Here is a 17,212-nt window from a genome sequence, read left to right as displayed (position 1 = left end):
GAATAATATACTAGAAAATATTACATGAACATATAGTAAAATATTTAATCTATAACTAGTGGACAATGTATATTATTCGATAGTGACCATGGACAAGCTTAAGGCATGATGAAGAATGAGTGGTCTTTCAGCATTAGTCCATTTCTCTTATGTCCAAGGATTTTCTGAAGAAGAAAAGGTCCAGTAATTAAAACAAAAAGAGGGTGATGGAGTGTCTCCATATATGAAGTTATAACATCAATTTATACATTAAAGTTGAGAGCACAACTGTTAGAAATATTTAGTTAGGATAAAACATTGTTTGAAAGACAATTGATTTTGATGTGCAAGGCATGGCATGATTGATATACAGTGGGGTGCTCTTATAATGGGTTGGCTTTTGGCAGTTGTAGATCCATTTTGTCCCATTGATGTTCAGTGGAGGATGGTGTACAAGATTCAGTGGGTATATTATTGTCTGCTCTTGAAAAGCACAGCCATGCACACCATATGTGAAAGGTTTTGCGTTTCCCATTCTATAGTATTGTTGAAACCCCAATAATCAGGGCCAAATTTACCAGTGATCGGTTTGATTGATTCACAGATAAGGGAGGGGATACAGATATGCTGAAAGCATAAGTATTGAAGTCTAGTTTGAATTGAACATTCAGTATCTTGCACGAGACTGGATGTCATTGGTTGCACATGTTTACATTTGGAGAGTATATGTGCTAAGGCTATTTTATTCTAGCAATGGTTATTATGGGTTGTTGTGAATTAAGGCCAAATTGTGTAGTTTTTCAATTGTCCAGTAGGTTCTGCACATCATCCATAGTCTACTTTAAGCCAAGTGATTTTTGACATGTGAGGAGAGCTTCTGGTATGCGTCCGGATCTTTTGAGGGATTGGGGACAGATTGAGTTAGCATGATTGAGTCCCATTTTGTTTGAAGTTTATCATTTAATTTTAAAGTATTTAAGGATAGCAGGTTGTATTCTTTAAGCACTGCATGTCCTAAATTATAGAGTTTCATTACCCTGTCAGTGAATTTAGATCTGACAACTGCACCATCAATTTGAGAAATTTAAATATAAAAGTCAGTATTAATTAGGTTGTACTTATTTTGTAATTCTGCAAATGCCATGGAGATTTTGGAGTGGCCAGATTCTCCAGTAGATTTTCTCAGGCCACATGCATTGGTTCTGCCGTAAGGACATTAAAATTGATCAAGCGATAAAATATTAGTGTCCTCGTTTAAAAAAAAATATATTTTTTTTTATATTGAAATACTTGGTATGCTGTCTCACTTGAACGCCAGGTTACTAAAGTTGCTGCATTACTTTGTATTTTATTTGCCTGTTGAAATTCTATTGATGTGTGTTCTTTTGTGAAATAGCTTCTTTTTTGCTCCTATCAATTTAAATAATGTGTTCGAGGCATATGAGCTGCAGATCACACACTATGCATAGATCGCCATCTGGTGTTGGGCCCAGATGTTTGCAGTTGTTTTTGTCTTGGTAAAGTCTTTGGAAGTCACGAGATAGGTGATTCCTCCTTTGGACTATAGTGGGCATGGGCATCGGCTCCATCTTCAGATTGTTTTTTTCCGCCATCGGGCTCGGATGTGTTTCTTGCACTCCAATTCAGAACCGTCACTGATTCTACTTTCGACGCGCTATCCTTCACCCTTTCTATGGTATTGTTTTTGAACGCGAACCCCAGTCGTTGTGCATCTCTCCAACTTAGGAGTCCTCGATTCCGATCGTCGAGGAGGGCCTTCGAGCCTGCCTTGGCATCTGGCTCATGAATAGGACTCCATTCAAGAAGTGTCCTCAATGTGGGTCGAAGTTTCCCCACACTGATCTTCATGAGGTGTGTAACCTCAGCCTTTTTACCAAAGCACGAGGCCAGAGACTGTACAGCTTGTGCCTCTTTCCGCTCCAAAAAGACCATTCGGGATTGTCCAGCTCAAATGACAATGGCTCGCTTGTTGACATCCATTCCCGATGACATCTTCCAAGAGGGCGTCGATGTACCAGAACAGGAGCGGGTCGAAGAAATCAGCGCCTCCGAAACCGAGGACTCCGACGTTGAAGAACTCACTCCGGCGCAGCTGGTTGTAAGTAAAGACGTCAACCCCGCCCCCTCCATACACCATCGAAAAAGACTTCTGTCACACCTTCACCTTCGGGCCCAGGTGCACACCAAGCGACTGCTTCCCATGCCCCACCCTAGCGCACAACAAAGAAGCCTATTAGGCCTTCAGGCGACTCAGGCTCGAGTCAGTCTGCCATCGGTACCGATACCCGGTCACCGGCACCGAAAAAGAAACTGCCGTCCTCCTCCGTGCCGATCGCTGCCTCCACATCCAAACACTCCACACTGAAACCTACAAGCACTGACCCATCGACTCTGAAAAACACTCTGAGCCGTGTAAAAAGCCGCTCCCTAAAGGTTCGGATTCACACCCTTCGGAGCTGAAAAAACCTCGGAACCGAAAAAACAACTGGTTCTACAGGCAGCCACAGAGACTGTAAAACATCACGGTCCCAAGCCAAAAGATCACAAACCCGTTTCAGGCTCAGTGCCGCGCAAGTCTACCGAACCAAAACAGTCGGTGCTGAAAGACCAGCCTCCATCAGAAGAGCTCTTTAAACCAGACCCTGGACATAAAACTCTTCTAAAAGATCCTAAAACTGGTCAACTCATTCTAAGTTCAAAGTAGAGACCATTAGATACGCCTGCACCGGCTCCACCACCTAAAAAGAGGGACATTGCCACATCTCCCCTCAGGGTCCCTTCTCCACCACCTCCTACTCCACCTCCCCTACCACATCCTTCTCCTCCACCATCTCCTCCACCAATGGACGATGATGACACCTCTGATGACACAGGGGGGGGGGGGGGTTGCAGATCATGAGCCACTAGGGGATACTAGTCCACCTTCATCCCCTGATCCATGGGACGATTACAACACGCCAGATGTCCCTAATGTCCCACAGGATGACATCTACACCTCTAGGTCTTCCCCTCCCGAGGACACAATGGGTTTTAATCAGCTACTCCACAGAGCTGCCCAATACCACGGGGTTGACTTACATACAGACCCTGTGGAAGAGGATTTCCTAATGGACACTTTTGATAACTCACAGAGGCCCACCTCTATTTTGCCTGTGCTAAAAGGGGTAATCAAGCATGAACCTGAAGCGTTTAAAGATCCTGTGAGGGCTAGAGTTATTAACCCCAGGATCGAAAAAAAGTACAAAGCTGCCACTGCGGACCCAGCTAACATTAAGGGCCCCGTACCATTAGATTCACTAGTAGTCTCCAATGCTAGAAAAAGAGCCTACTCTCAGACATTAGGGAACGCTCCACCCCCTGATAAAGATGCATCTGGCAAAAGAACAGCGTCACAAGCAGCTAACATATGACGTATCGCCAACACTCAAGCTCTGTTAGCCAGTTACGATAGGGCACATTACGACAAACTAGAGAACCTATTTCAACACCTCCCAGACAAATATAAAACCAGGGCCAATGACCTCATACAGGAGGGAAAACTGATCACTAACACCTCCATTCGTTGTGCCCTGGACGTGGCAGATACCGCCTTCAGAGCAGTCAACACAAGTCTTCTCGGCGTAGACATGCTTGGCTACGCATTTCAGGTTTTAAACCTGAAGTACAAAGTTCCATCTTAAACCAGCCATTCGACCAGGAACACCTATTTGGCCCTAATGTAGATTCATCCCTTGAAAACATGAAGAAAGACACGGACACAGCTAAATCAATGGGAGCCTTTCGTCGTTCCTCTTACAAGGGCACCTCAAGAGGATACTCCTCTGACAACCCCTCCACCTCTTACAAGACTCCCACCCAGTCTACATTCACCATAGGTTACCAGAGAGGAGGTTACAGAGGCAACAATAACAAAGGTAGAAGCAAGACCAACAATACCCGATCTACCTCCACCCCTACCCAATGACTTCCCTCCGCTTCCCCCGGACCATTCTACTCCGGTCGGGGGAAGAATACAACAGTTCTTTCCTGTCTGGAGCAACATCACCACAGATAGGTGGGTGAGACAAAATGTTCAATCAGGTTACTGTCCGGAACTTACCTCTACCCCCCCCCCCCCAACATACCACCCAAGCAGCGCCCAATGCCGCTAGAACATTTATCACTGCTCGACTAGGAAGCCATCTCTCTCCTACAAAAGAATGCATTAGAACCAGTTCCCCCGCAACAACAAAACACAGGAGTTTACTCTGTATTTTCTCATACAAAAAAAGGACGGCTCTCTGAGACCTATTCTAGACCTCAGACCCCTAAACCTGTACATACACTCAGACCATTTTCACATGGTCACACTTCAGTAAGTACTTCCTCTTCTTTCACAAGGCGACTTCCTTGCCACTCTAGATCTCAAGGACGCCTACTTCCATATTCCCATTCACACATCTCACAGGAAATATCTCAGGTTTGTAGTGGACGGTCAACACTACCAATTCAAAGTACTGCCTTTCAGAGTCACCACAGTACCCCGGTTATTCACCAAGTGCCTTGCGGTAGTTGCAGCTCACCTAAGAAGACTACACATTCACGTCTTCCCATATCTGGACGACTGGCTCATAACAGCCAGCTCATACAGTCAGTGTGTACATCACACTCACGCCACTATTCAAATACTCAACAACTTGGGGTTTACAGTAAACCACGCAAAGTCTCATCTACAACCGTCCCACATACAACAATACCGTAGGTGCCACAATAAACACCTCAAAAGCGCTCACTTATCCCAGTCCAGCCAGGATAACAAGCATGCAAACCCTCATAACCAAATTTCAGCCTCAACACTCTCTTCCAGCTCGAGTGTTCATGCAGCTCATAGGGATGATGGCCTCTTGCATATTTATAGTGCCTCAAGCAAGACTCCAGATGCGTCCTCTCCAAGAGTGTCCAGTACGACAATGGAACCAGACTCCAGGTCAGCTAACAGATCTGGTGTTGGTAGACGGCCGTACTCATCGCTCTCTGCAGTGGTGGAACACCAAAAACCTTTCCAAAGGGTGACCGTTCATAGAGCCAGTTCCACAGATTGTCCTAACAGCGTAAAGAAATATAAATCTCCTAAGGGGTTCACAGATACACCTGGTCCTTTTTAAACCAACAAAGAAGAGATTGGCACAGAAGCTATAATATAAAGAAAACCTATTTATTGACCTCACATGAGGGAGACTGCGTCACACAGTACCCTCAGGCAACTGTAGGAGCCATTCTAAGGAGTACAGAAAACAGGTTCCTTATATATGCATAGGTTACATTAGTCAATATAAAACCAAGGGGAGGTCCTGGCATGTACCAGCATACAAAATGACTAATAAGGGTATACAAGATTTGCTTGCTCCACAAAGTGGGAGGAGTGATATTTCTCCTTACATCAGCAAGAATAGCCTGACAGTTCTATTCTAGGAGCTGGTGCATTCTAATAGCTAGGCTCCTCTGAGCATCTGCAATGCTCTGGAAGAGGGAGAAAGCACATGGCAAGCACATGGCTAACTAAGATGGCTGCCAAGTACAAAATGGCTTTCAGCTCATGCTAACAGATCCCTGCAATCTTTAACAAGCAGACGCATCTCTCTCCTGCTAGGGAGCTCATCTATTGTATCACCACGCAGGGCAGGTCGACTCCTCAACAGAAGTTACTCCACATCAACCACCCGGAGTTACTAGCTGTATTCCTAGCCCTAAAGGCATTCCAGAAGCAAATATCAGGCAAGCCTGTCCTAGACCAACGGACTACACGACAGCCATGTACTACATACATAAACAAGGCGGGACACATTCTCTGCAGCTCTCTCAACTATCACAAAGCATATGGAGATGGGCTATACCTCACAAAATTTTTCTGCTAGCCCAACATGTCCCGGGAGTCCAGAACAACATAGCCGATCTGTTAAGCCGTCAAACACAACAGATTCAGGAGTGGAAACTTCATCCATGAGTTCTTCAACCATTTTTTTCAAATGTGGGGACAACCACACATAGACCTCTTCGCCACACACTAAAACGCCAAATGCCCAAGCTTCGCTGCCAGATATCCACACCCATTGTCCAAAGGCAATGCGATATGGATGAATTAGTCAGGCAAATTTGCGTACGCCTTTCCGCCTCTCCCACTCATTCCACTGCTGGTGCGAAACCTACAGCAACACTCACTGACTCTCATTCTAGTTCCTATAACTTGGGCCAGACAACCGTGGTACACCACATTACTGGAACTGTCTGGAGTTCCGCACCAAAAACTGTACCTCACACCACGCCTCTTAACCCAGAACCATGGAGACATCAGACACCCAGACCCAGCTCGGCTCAACCTTGCGATCTGGCTCCTGATGTCTTAGAATTCGGTTACCTTAACCTCCCCCCTGATTGTATGAACGTTATTAAGGAGGCTAGAGTCCCACCACTAGAGCCTGCTATGCAGCCAAGTGGAAAAGAGTTGTCATATATTGTCATAACACCATCAATCCCCTAGATGTGTCTATCCAACACATCATAGGTTACCTACTACATCTCCAAAGGTGTAACTTAGCCTATACATCTATTAGGTTGCACCCCACGGCCATAGCTGCCTATTTACAAAACAGGCAGCACTTAGCACTTTTCAGAGTACCTGCCATCAAAGCATTTATGGAAGGCCTCAAAAGAATAATTCCTCCCAGAGTACCACCCTCGCCTGTGTGGAATTTAAACATAGTTCTCACAAGACTAATGGGTCCTCCCTTTGAACCTCTACATAAATGTGAGCTACAGTTTGTAATATGGAAGGTTGCTTTCCTAGTGGCCATCACTTCTCTTAGAAGAGTTAGTGAGCTACACGCACTAACTATTCAGGAACCTTTCTTACAAATGCATCATAATAAAGTTTTTCTCTGAGCTAATCCTAAATTCCTCGCTAAAGTTATTTCTCCCTTCCACCTCAATCAGTCTGTGGAGTTGCCTATGTACTTCTCACAACCATAAACAGACGCAGAAAGAGCTCTTCATACTCTAGATGCCAAAAGAGCATTACTTTATTACATTAAGAGAACACAACCTTTTCGTAAGACCAAACAACTTTTTGTATCTTTCTCACCACCACATAAAGGCAACCCCATATCAAAATCAGGGATAGCAAGGAGGATTGTTAAATGTATACAAATTTGCTATCACAAAGCGAAACGTACCTTATCGGTTCCTCCTGAAGCCCACACTACAAGAAAGATAGGTACTTCAATGGCATTTTTAGATCACATCTGCAAAGCAGCTACATGGTCTACACCGCACACATTCATAAAACACTATTGTGTAGATGTGCAAACAAAATAACAAGCTTCTGTGGGCCAAGCTCTACTCAAAACGCTATTTCAAACTACTGTAACAGATACTGGTGGTCGCCGCTAAGGACAGGGTACTGCTATTCAATCTATGCATAGTGTGTGATCTGCAGCTTAAATGCCTTGAACGGAAAATGCTACTTACCAGTATGCATCTGTTCTTGGCATGTAGAGCTGCAGATCCACACACGCCCACCTGCCTCCACGGCTACCTTTATCTGTACCAGTATTATCTTATTTACATACAGCATACAATGGCATACAATGGCATCTTTTCTGTTTCTGTTTCTTACAAAACTCCATCATTTCCCTGCTGGCGAAAAAACAATCTGAAGATGGAGCCGATGCCCATGCGCTCTATAGTCCAAAGGATCAGTCACCTATCTTGTGACTTCCAAAGACTTTACCAAGACAAAAACAACTGCAAACATCTGTTCCCAACACCAGATGGCGATCTAACACCAGATGGCGATCTATGCATAGTGTGTAATCTGCATAGTATGTGGATCTGCAGCTCTACATGCCAAGAACAGATGCATACTGGTAAGTAGCATTTTCCTTCCTCTGTTTAAAATGTCAACGCTGCGTTTAGATTTATATGTTGAAAAGTAGTGTTAGTAGTGATTATTCTGTGATTGATTTCAGTTGAAAGTATTGGAAAATGTGTTAAAACACGTTCTAGTGCATTTAGACGTTTTGTCTCTCTTGGCCACATTGTCAATCTTTGATTCGTTTTTACCCCTTTGTTTTCAAGTTTTCATTTGGTATTGGGGATCTCATGGACTTGTATATGATGACTTGATAGCTGCAGGGAATGATCATCCGTATAATTTTTGCCATATTTAGTACTGTGGACCACCTTGTGCATGCTGGGATAGTACCCCTTAGTAGAATTAGCATCGATCAAGAATCCTTCCACATTCTGATTAGCCTACCCACAGCAAAATACCTGTTATAACCTTAGATTCAAGATAATTAGACATGTGTATCGAAGTGGATGCTAGCTGCTGTTGATTTGAGCACATCCAATCTCTAGTCATTATTATTATTATTATTATGGAATTTGGTTAAGCGCACGGCTACCCCCACCGGGGGTGTCCCGGCACTGTGGACAGAAACGGTAGTGATCGAGGCGGCTAGTAGCAGGAGAACAGGTACGTTTTCAATTTGGACCTCAAGAGGGGTTCTAATTCAATGAGTCTGAGGTTAAGCGGTAGGGAGTTCCACAGCTTAGCAGTGACCACTGCGAAAGCTCTACCTCCTCTTCTAGAGCGATGAAAGCGATGCGGTAGTAGGAGACAGAGGTGGTTGGATCTAAGGGAGCGGACTGATTGGACCTGCTTCAATCTGTCTCTGAGATAACCTGGCCCAAACCCATTGAGTGCTCTGAAGGCCAGAATCAGGGCTTTGAACTGGATGCGCTGTGAGATCTGAAGCTAATGCAAGTTCTTTAGGTACGGGGAGATGGAGTGACGATAGGGGACATGACCGATCAGTCTTGCCGCCGCGTTCTCGACAATCTGTAGTCGATGACGTAAGTATGCAGGCGCCCCTACATAAAGACTATTGGAGTAGTCCAAATGTGAAGTGATGAGGGAGTGCACGACAGTCCTCATCGAGTCCCTGGACAGATAGGGGGAGATTTTTTTAATCATTTTTAATTTGCCTAAACAGGCAGATGTGACCTTTTGGATTTGTATTTTGCATGAGAGTTCATTGTCAAAATGAAACCCAAAGTTCCGGGCAGAGTTGGCAGGGATGGGGGGAGGGTTCAGCTCAGTCGGCCACCATGCGGAAGGCAGCAGAGGGGTTTTCAGATTAAAAAATAGCACCTCAGTTTTCTCGGTGTTCAGTTTTAATGTACTAGATGTCATCCATTGAACAATATTGGTGAGGCAAGATTTAAAATTATCGAGTCCTTTGTCAGAGTGGTCTCTAAGGGAAAAAGTAGGCTGAGCATCATCAGCGTAAGAGACCACTCTGACACCACAGTCCTCAACCACTTTTGCCAATGGCGACATGTAAACATTAAAAAATAGAGGGCTGAGGGCCGACCCCTGGGGGACTCCACAGTCCAGGGGCTTCTTATCTTTTGACAAGTAGGGGCGACACCATACCTGTTGCGTTCTACCTGACCGGAATGATTTTATCCAAGCCAGTAGAGTGCCCTGTATTCCAAGGTCACGTAACCTTTTCAGTAGTATGGAGTGGGTCACGGTGTCGAAAACCGCGGACAGATCGAGGAGCACCAACATGGCCACCTCATCTCTGTCCACGCTCTCTCTTATGGTCTCTGATACTTCCAGAAGGGCCGTCTCTGTGCTATATCCGGATCTAAATCCGGATTGAGAGTCATGCAAGAGGGCGTTGGATTCCAGGTAGTCAGCCAATTGCTCCTGTACTACTTTTTCCAGAATTTTGGCCGGTTTAGGGATGAGAGAGATGGGTCGGTAGTTGCCAAGTACCGACGGGTCAGCATCCACTTTCTTCAGAATGGGGATTAGCATTGCCTGTTTCCATTCCGACTGGAATTGGCCAGAGGAGAGAGATGTATTCCAAATGGAGATTAAGGGGGTGGTGATAAGTGGGCTCAGCTGCGTGAATATTTGAGCTGGGACAGGATCTAGGGGAGAGCCAGATTTACATTTTTGCATTCTGTGTTGGACAGAGTCTCTTACGATAGAATCGAATGCTTCAAATGTGGAGGTGGTGGGGGGGGGGGTAGGACTGATATCGCCTCACCAAGTCCTTTAGATGGAGTAAAAGAGGAAAAAATATCCACTATTTTGTGATGAAAAAAGTGTGATAGGTCATCACAGAGTTCTTGACTCGGTGAGGAGACGGGTAAGTACTGAAGGCTTTGTAAAGTCTTTCACGATTTGAAAGAGGGTTTTAGCTGAGTTGTCAGCGGAGTTAATCTTGTTGGAGAAGTATTCCTTCATAGTGACTTGTTTTAGCTTGTGAAACCTTTTTAGCGCAGCTCTCTCTATATTTTTTTTGATAGTCGTAAGTGCGTCGCCATTGGCGCTCGAGTTTTTTGCATTTGCTTTTTTCCATACCGAGCTCCGGGGAAAACCATGGGGCGGAGGGCTTTGCTCTGGCAGAGGAGAGGGGGAGTAAGGGGGCGATCGTATTAATCGCTGTGATGAGAGTGGAATTAAGTTTTTCCACATCTGCGTCTATATCCTTAGTCGGGTGCCAGAGTACTGGTTCAAGGGCGTCATAGGTGACTTTGTGCCATTTCCTGCCCAGGTTAGGTTTTACACTATTCATGAATACTGGGGGGGGGGGGATAGATAGGGTGAAAGGGATGAGTGAGTGATCGGACCAGGCCAGTGGGCACGGAGTCAAAGTAGAGAGGGCTGATAGGCTCGAGAAGATCATCTTTCATGAACACAGCCGCAGATGCCTAGGGGCTTAGATATTATGTAATGGATGAGGGCTCCCCTTAAGGCACGCACATCCAGTGGAATCAAACATTTTATATGTGCAGTGGTCCAAGATCTATCCCTCAGTCTTTCCATTGAAATACAATATGTGATTTATTTTGTACTGGAAATAAGGAGACAGCCAGACAACCGTTTTCTAGCTATTTCTGTCATCATTCCCGTCAATTCCCTTAGTCATGGTATCGTCTCACAAAGGCTTCAATCTCTTGTTTGTCTGAAAGGACTGCAGGTGAGAATTGAAAAACTCCTTTGGGGTGGTGACAGTTTTCCAATGAGGGCTGTATGTTATAGAGTTGAATTCTCCAAGCTGGCACATAAACCACAGACTCTATTTTGCTGTCTTTAAGGAAGTGAAGTGTGATGTCCAAGAATGGTAGTTGAAAAGGTTTTGATCTTGGTGACAATATTTAAGAGTATATATTTGTTGAGATAGAACTGTATGTATGTCTGTTTTTGCTTTAGAGACCATTGAATTTACTAGTGAGGCCACTATTGCAGAGTAGTTTCCTTCACTATGCTGGGCTCCTTTGTCCTTTCTTGGGTGAATCTTCTGCCGTTCTGCGACCTCTATAAACTATGAAAGCTAGGCTCTGGATGAAAACTTTGCTCCAGTAGTCAAATTGTAAGAGCTCACATTTAGATGTGGGACGACTGGCAGCTCTGTATCAGTATTAGCCCTTCACTATGGTTAGATACTCCCTCCGTGCCATCTTTTTAGGTCTTGCCTAGCGACGCAGCGCATGCAGTGCTCACCTCTGGCGAGATCTATTGTCGTTGCTTTGGTTTGCGAAGCAAAGGTGGAAGCTACACCCACGCTTCTTATTGGCGCACCCGCCAAATCCGTGCTTTCTATAGGGAGGGAAGTATGTTTGGTTCCCTCCCTGTCTCCTGCTCTGCATGCCTGGCCGGACAGGAGATGTGCACCCATACGCGGTGTGCGCGCATGGTGCGCTTTAACTTTCTTTTGTATTGTATTCTATCCCGAGTCACGCGTCTCTTTTGATCATGGAACGCGCGCATGGTGCGCTTTCACTTTCTTGTAGACACAGATTCCCGTTCGCCGCCCGCTCCCTCCCCCCACCTCGCCCCTCCTTTCTCCATTGTGTGCTGGTGCTGGTCTTTTCTTTGACGAAAACAAAATTTTCAGGAAGGAAACGGGCTGATGTGCATTCAGCCTCTTGTGTGTAGCTTCAGGCGGCTGCGGATGGATTCTGCAATGAGAGCGCTGAGGCTCGAGTCTCTGCACGACACAGACGACCCCTGGGACACGCGAGGACACCACCAGGTACGTTCGTCTGCGTGCAAAATGGCAGAGACGGCGGACGCGAGGGGAGGTAGACAGAGAGACAGACATCTCTTAAGGGAAAGAGGGGGGGCGAGACATCGCATCCATTTCACAAAGCTGAACAGAGTTACTTTTCTAGTTAGAGAGCAGTGAGAGTAATGGGCCACGCGTGTCAATACTTTGTAGAAACAAGTTTGTTTAAAGGTCACTAACAGCAGCTTCGGCCGTGCTCTCGGGGTTTGTGGTATTTTCTTTGTGGACTCACTGTTCGAAGTCCAGGGCTCCTTGGCTAGGACAGCACAGGGTGGCGTTTCCCCGGTGCCCACCATTCCCCTGCCCACTGGGGTGCATATGTAATAACTCTGTATCCATTGTGTCCGTCATGTTTCGGTGCGCCTCCGCATGCTGCATGGAGCTGTAGACTTCCGACAATGGCTGACATCACTTTGAGTGATGTCACTGCCGCTCTGCCCTTTCCGAAGCACCATATCCCCACACACAATGCAATTCCCATCAGTGCCAGGAATTACATCCACCCGCCTGCTGGCACTTGGTCCCCAAACCCAAGCTTCATTCGAGCTTTGGAACAAATAAACAATACAGAAAGGTTATATACATTGGGTGGTGTAATACTTGAACGGAACGATAGTTCCAGGGAGTGCGGAAGGGAGGTGGAACTTCAGGCCTCGAGCTCTCAGAGCTATAAAGACACCAGTATCCAGGTATTAGTGGGGGTGGACAGGTTGCCATTGAAAGAGTGTTGCGGTGCACCCTGTCCGACCCTCTGATGGGGCAGTTGGTCAGTGTTACCGTATGTGTCCTCTGCACTATGGACGCACGTCACTGATGCTGAAACTCTTTGCATGGGTTCTTACCCCCTAATTTACAGGTACTACTTGAACGTTTAAGCGCCTCGAAGTACTGGGGTTCCTGGCTCACCTCAGATGCACATGACCACAAAACTAATAAAAACAGCTTTATTCTGGAACGGCTGGTGGTGGTTTTGTTATCCCAAGGCTGCTTGGTATCAAGTGACCCTCCAGCCGCCTGTTGGCACTGGGCCTCCCGAACCCAAGCTTCATTCGAGCTTTGCAACTATGTACTCTAGTCGCACCTTATTGACTCTCATGGGACCCTAGAACCCCCTTGGCGACAAAAGAGCGGGCTCCTGGGGAAGAAGGGGCCCTTCTCGTCGACGAAGGGTCCGAACTGTGGCGTAACATTAGCCCCCGCGGTGTTGGCGGGGGGGGGGGGGAGCTGTAGGGTCCGAGAGATGCGATGCGAAGACCCCTCCGGTGGATGCAGGGACTGGGGTCCTTCCAGTAATGCAAGGACCTGGGGCACCTCCGGTGATATAGGGACTGGATTCCTTCCGGTGATGCAGGTACTGGGGTCCTTCCGGTGATGCAGGGACTGGGGACACTCTCCGGTGAAGGGACAGGGTCTTCTGTGCAGGGGTTGGGGGGCCAGCTCCCGGCCCAAGCCACCGGGCTGTGAGGTCCCCAAGGATGACATTAAACGTGTGCAGGACTGGAGTGAGGGGGCGCAGATGGTCACTGGTAACTGTGAGCCGATGTTACAGCTTTGCCCATGAGGTATGGTACTAGTGATTACATTAAACGTGTGCAGGACGAGGTGGAAGGGGGGGTCACGGGTCACTGTGAGCCGTTGGGGCGGCGGTGTCCATGGGGTACCAGTGATTAAATTAAACGTGTATAGGAGAGGGGTGCAGCGAGTCACTGTGAGCCGATGGGGTGGTAGTGTCCACGGGGTACCTAAGGATGACATTAAACTTATGCAGGGGCGCGGTAGGGTCACTTGTCAGGGTGAGCCGATGGGGCGGCACTGTCCATTGGGTACTAGGCGAGGGGGGCTCTTTTCAGACTTCTTTGGTACTCATTCGAGACGCTCTGTAGGCGGAAGTATTGGGGGATCCCCCAACAGCCCCAGGAGTGAAGGAATGGAGCTGCAAGGAGGGGGCCGAGGGTTCGGCGGAGCTGGCTACTGGTCCGAAACAGATCCTGCGGTGGGGCAATTCTCACGGAACATATGGAATCTTACATTCCTGGCTAGGGAGTAGGTTTCAGTTACATGGAGTGAGTGGGGGTGTGTGTGTGGGGGTGTGTGAAGAGGGGGTGTGTGCCGAAGAGCCATCCCAGGGAGTATACGTTAAATGGAAAGGATGTGGCGTAATGGCCAGAGGTGCTGCCTTGGAACTGGGGAACCAGGTCCGAGTCTCGTCATTGGCTAAGCATCCTGTGATTCTGGGTGAATCCCTTAATCTCTCTGTGCCTACCAAAAATAGGCATTTGCAATGCAATAGTTCTCGCATTTACTCGAGTTTAAGCTGTTGGCTTTGTAAATGGCAAAGCCTTTTATTTATGTTTTAAAAACCAAAACATTTAAAAAGGCATTGTTATATACAATGCCAAAAGCTCAAACTTGTTTAAATGCGAGACCTATTGTATTGCAAATGCTTGTTAGGATACTGAGGACGATCAGCTGCATTCCGCACCTGGAGACCAGTCAAGGCTCTTCTTCCAATAGCCTCCCACATGGCAAGTTTTATAATGCCTTAGTTTCAGGTTCCCTACTTGCGATTGATTATGAAAGGACTAACCTCTGTACAGTTGTGAGATCACTGATGTGCAAAGACTCTAAAGCTTAAAAAGTGGAACAGACGGAGAGCCATTTTCTTGAACAGACGCAGGTCAAACTGATGGCTCTCAACGTAGTCTCCTGGTTTAGCTGGAAGAGCAGGCTCTCTAAGCCAACTCCAGACCTTCCTTCCAAAATGTTATTCTTATCCCTGTCTGTTTCGTAAGGTTTACTGCATTTAATGAATGTTCTTCTGTGGACCACATAATGTGGTGCTAAACATCTCCTATTTTGCTGGTGCTCACACTCTAGCAATCTGTTGCTATTAAAAGTTTGGCAAGTTAACATCTTTCCACTGGTGATAGTAGCTAATTGTTACTTTTTAAAATTAATACACTTGGTGTTTTACGTTATTTAAAGTTTCGTTCTTCCACTGTGCTTGCTTTGTTGTCCAGTGCTTTATTCCACTGCTTTGCCTTAGCTTTTTGTGTTCAAAATGTATACTGCAGTTCTTCATTACCTAGGTCAGTGAGATGTCTCAACTTCTTTTTCATTGCGCTATGAAACCATTGAAATTACCTCATTTAATTTTTTAATCGGGAGTTATGGGAGTTCCTATGTTTTCTATTAAATTAAGGTTTCATTGATAATTAGCTCACCAAATAAAGAATAATTGAATCGAGCAGTACGTGTTGTTTGTACTTTGATATTACTCTCGCTGTGTAACGCTTTAAATTAAGTAAAATTATTTAAACTCTAGAAATATTCTCCTTCCTGTTTACTCTTTTAGTCACACCACCACATTTCAGCAGTTTCACTGATTTATTGAAACTGCTAACTCACATGCAGCTATTTCTTCATGTACGCCCTCCAACAACTGCAAACATGCTGGCCCCCTGTAATGTGGTCAAATTAGGTTTCTTGGGGTATTTATTTGTATCAAAAACATGTATGTGAAATCGTATTTGGTCAGTTAATTTCAGTCAGATAAGGTAAGTTGTATTCCACTCAAGCTTTATCTGCTTTGTCACACTTATTCTTGTTTGTTGCTTCACTTTTGCTATTGGGCACAGTTTTTCTCTGTGCTGTCTTCAAAAGAGAAGGGTAATTCTACGTTTTGAATTATTATAGCATGGGAATTGAAGGGGCTCGTTTACATCAAGCATTTCAATTCACCTGTGTCTCGCTTCTTAGAAGCCCCGGAAGTGACGGTTTCATACATCATAACTTGTTTTTAGCCATGGTTGATTTTTCAAACATTAACGTGGAATCAATTGAGGAGGAGGACGAAGCAGCGATGGTGGTTGAGAAAGTGCTTGTGATGGAGGAACCTGAGCCAAAATCAATCCATGTTGAGCCAGCCTCCAAAGAGCCAGGTACAGCTGCTATGGCTTTCCCCGCAGTGTGGCCCACTTTCCTCATTACTAACCTTACTTGCATAGCTAGGTAATGTCTCCACTTAATATTGCAATTGGCCTGTGTTGCTTCTGGTAAGGTCCAGGCTAATAATTTAATTCCAAAATGGTGGTCACAGTCGTTCATGTTTAATGCATAAGAGATGTTTTAGCACAGTTAAAAGCTTTAGTTGCAACACGCCCTCTGCAGTCTTCTTTGAGCCATGAACATGATCATTTATTATTTGCCTAAAGAGAAGGTCGATGCATGCACGCGCTTTTGGTGTATTGATTGAAATGCTGGGAATTCGTCTCTGCTGCTCTTAGCGAATATCTGCCTTGGTTTAGAGGGGATGTATTTTTAAATTCTCTTATTCTGATAGTAATGACTCCTATAATGCTGTACTATTATTTCAATTAACTGCCCTTCCCTTTTTATCCGGTTTTAGTTAGTAACTTGGACAGGGAAAATCTTGTCTCATTATGCAGATCGGTTTTAGTTAATTAATAGTGTGCGGAGTGGACTTCAGATTACGGTACCACATATTAAAAACTATTTTTTGCCCAAACAAGTTTTTCTGAAATTAGGTCACATTTCTGTGATGAGTATACCTAAAGCACAGTGGTCCCTCTCACATACCTTCAACACTTGTTTTTAGCGGTGTCTGCATTTGCAATCATTGATGTTTCGCCTGTAGGGGAAGAGGAGGAAAAAGTGCTACTTACGAATGAACCGAAGCCCACATCAGTCTCTGTGGAATCAGCGCCAAAAGAGCCAGGTACAGCTGTGATGGCTTTTCCTGCAGTGTGCCTGGACTTCTCTCCTATGCTAATGCGGCCACTATGCAGTTTTGCACAGCTGCACACAACTGCTTGTACCTAAGAAGCATTGTAGGTGCTAGATTTCGACTTTCAATTAAGCAGCACTAACGTTGCTTTTCATTGAGAGTTATATTCTACTTTCATTGTAAGTAGTAGTCGTTCTGGACCTTGGCTTTGCTAACAGATACATTTTCATGAACACACTTTTTTCTTTTAAATGTGGCCAGCTTCAGCTATACCAAATAAGCATACAAATAGACATATATACTTCTATACTTATTTAGAGGTGTACAATGTAATATGCCG

The 17,212-nt window shown here is 45.5% G+C and overlaps 1 protein-coding gene across 6 annotated transcripts in view; it reads left to right on the top strand.

Moving 5' to 3' along the window:
* The window catches only part of LOC144823747 (protein 4.1-like), a 960,864-nt gene that overhangs the window by 710,106 nt on the left and 233,546 nt on the right, over window positions 1–17,212 (top strand). Inside the window, exons 13-14 of one of the 6 annotated variants that reach the window (XM_078682549.1) lie at window positions 15,929–16,066; window positions 16,744–16,863. The exons of the other annotated variants lie outside the window; for them this stretch is intronic. Coding sequence (XP_078538675.1) covers window positions 15,929–16,066; window positions 16,744–16,863 — 258 coding nt within the window. The remainder of the gene's footprint in view (window positions 1–15,928; window positions 16,067–16,743; window positions 16,864–17,212) is intronic. 6 annotated transcript variants of the gene reach the window in all.

Source organism: Lissotriton helveticus, chromosome 3_1 (genome assembly GCF_964261635.1).
Source record: "Lissotriton helveticus chromosome 3_1, aLisHel1.1, whole genome shotgun sequence".
In the NCBI taxonomy this organism is placed as follows: Eukaryota; Metazoa; Chordata; class Amphibia; order Caudata; family Salamandridae; genus Lissotriton; species Lissotriton helveticus.
Note: the sequence above shows the minus strand (reverse complement) of the source record. Positions and strands in the feature narration are given on the sequence as shown.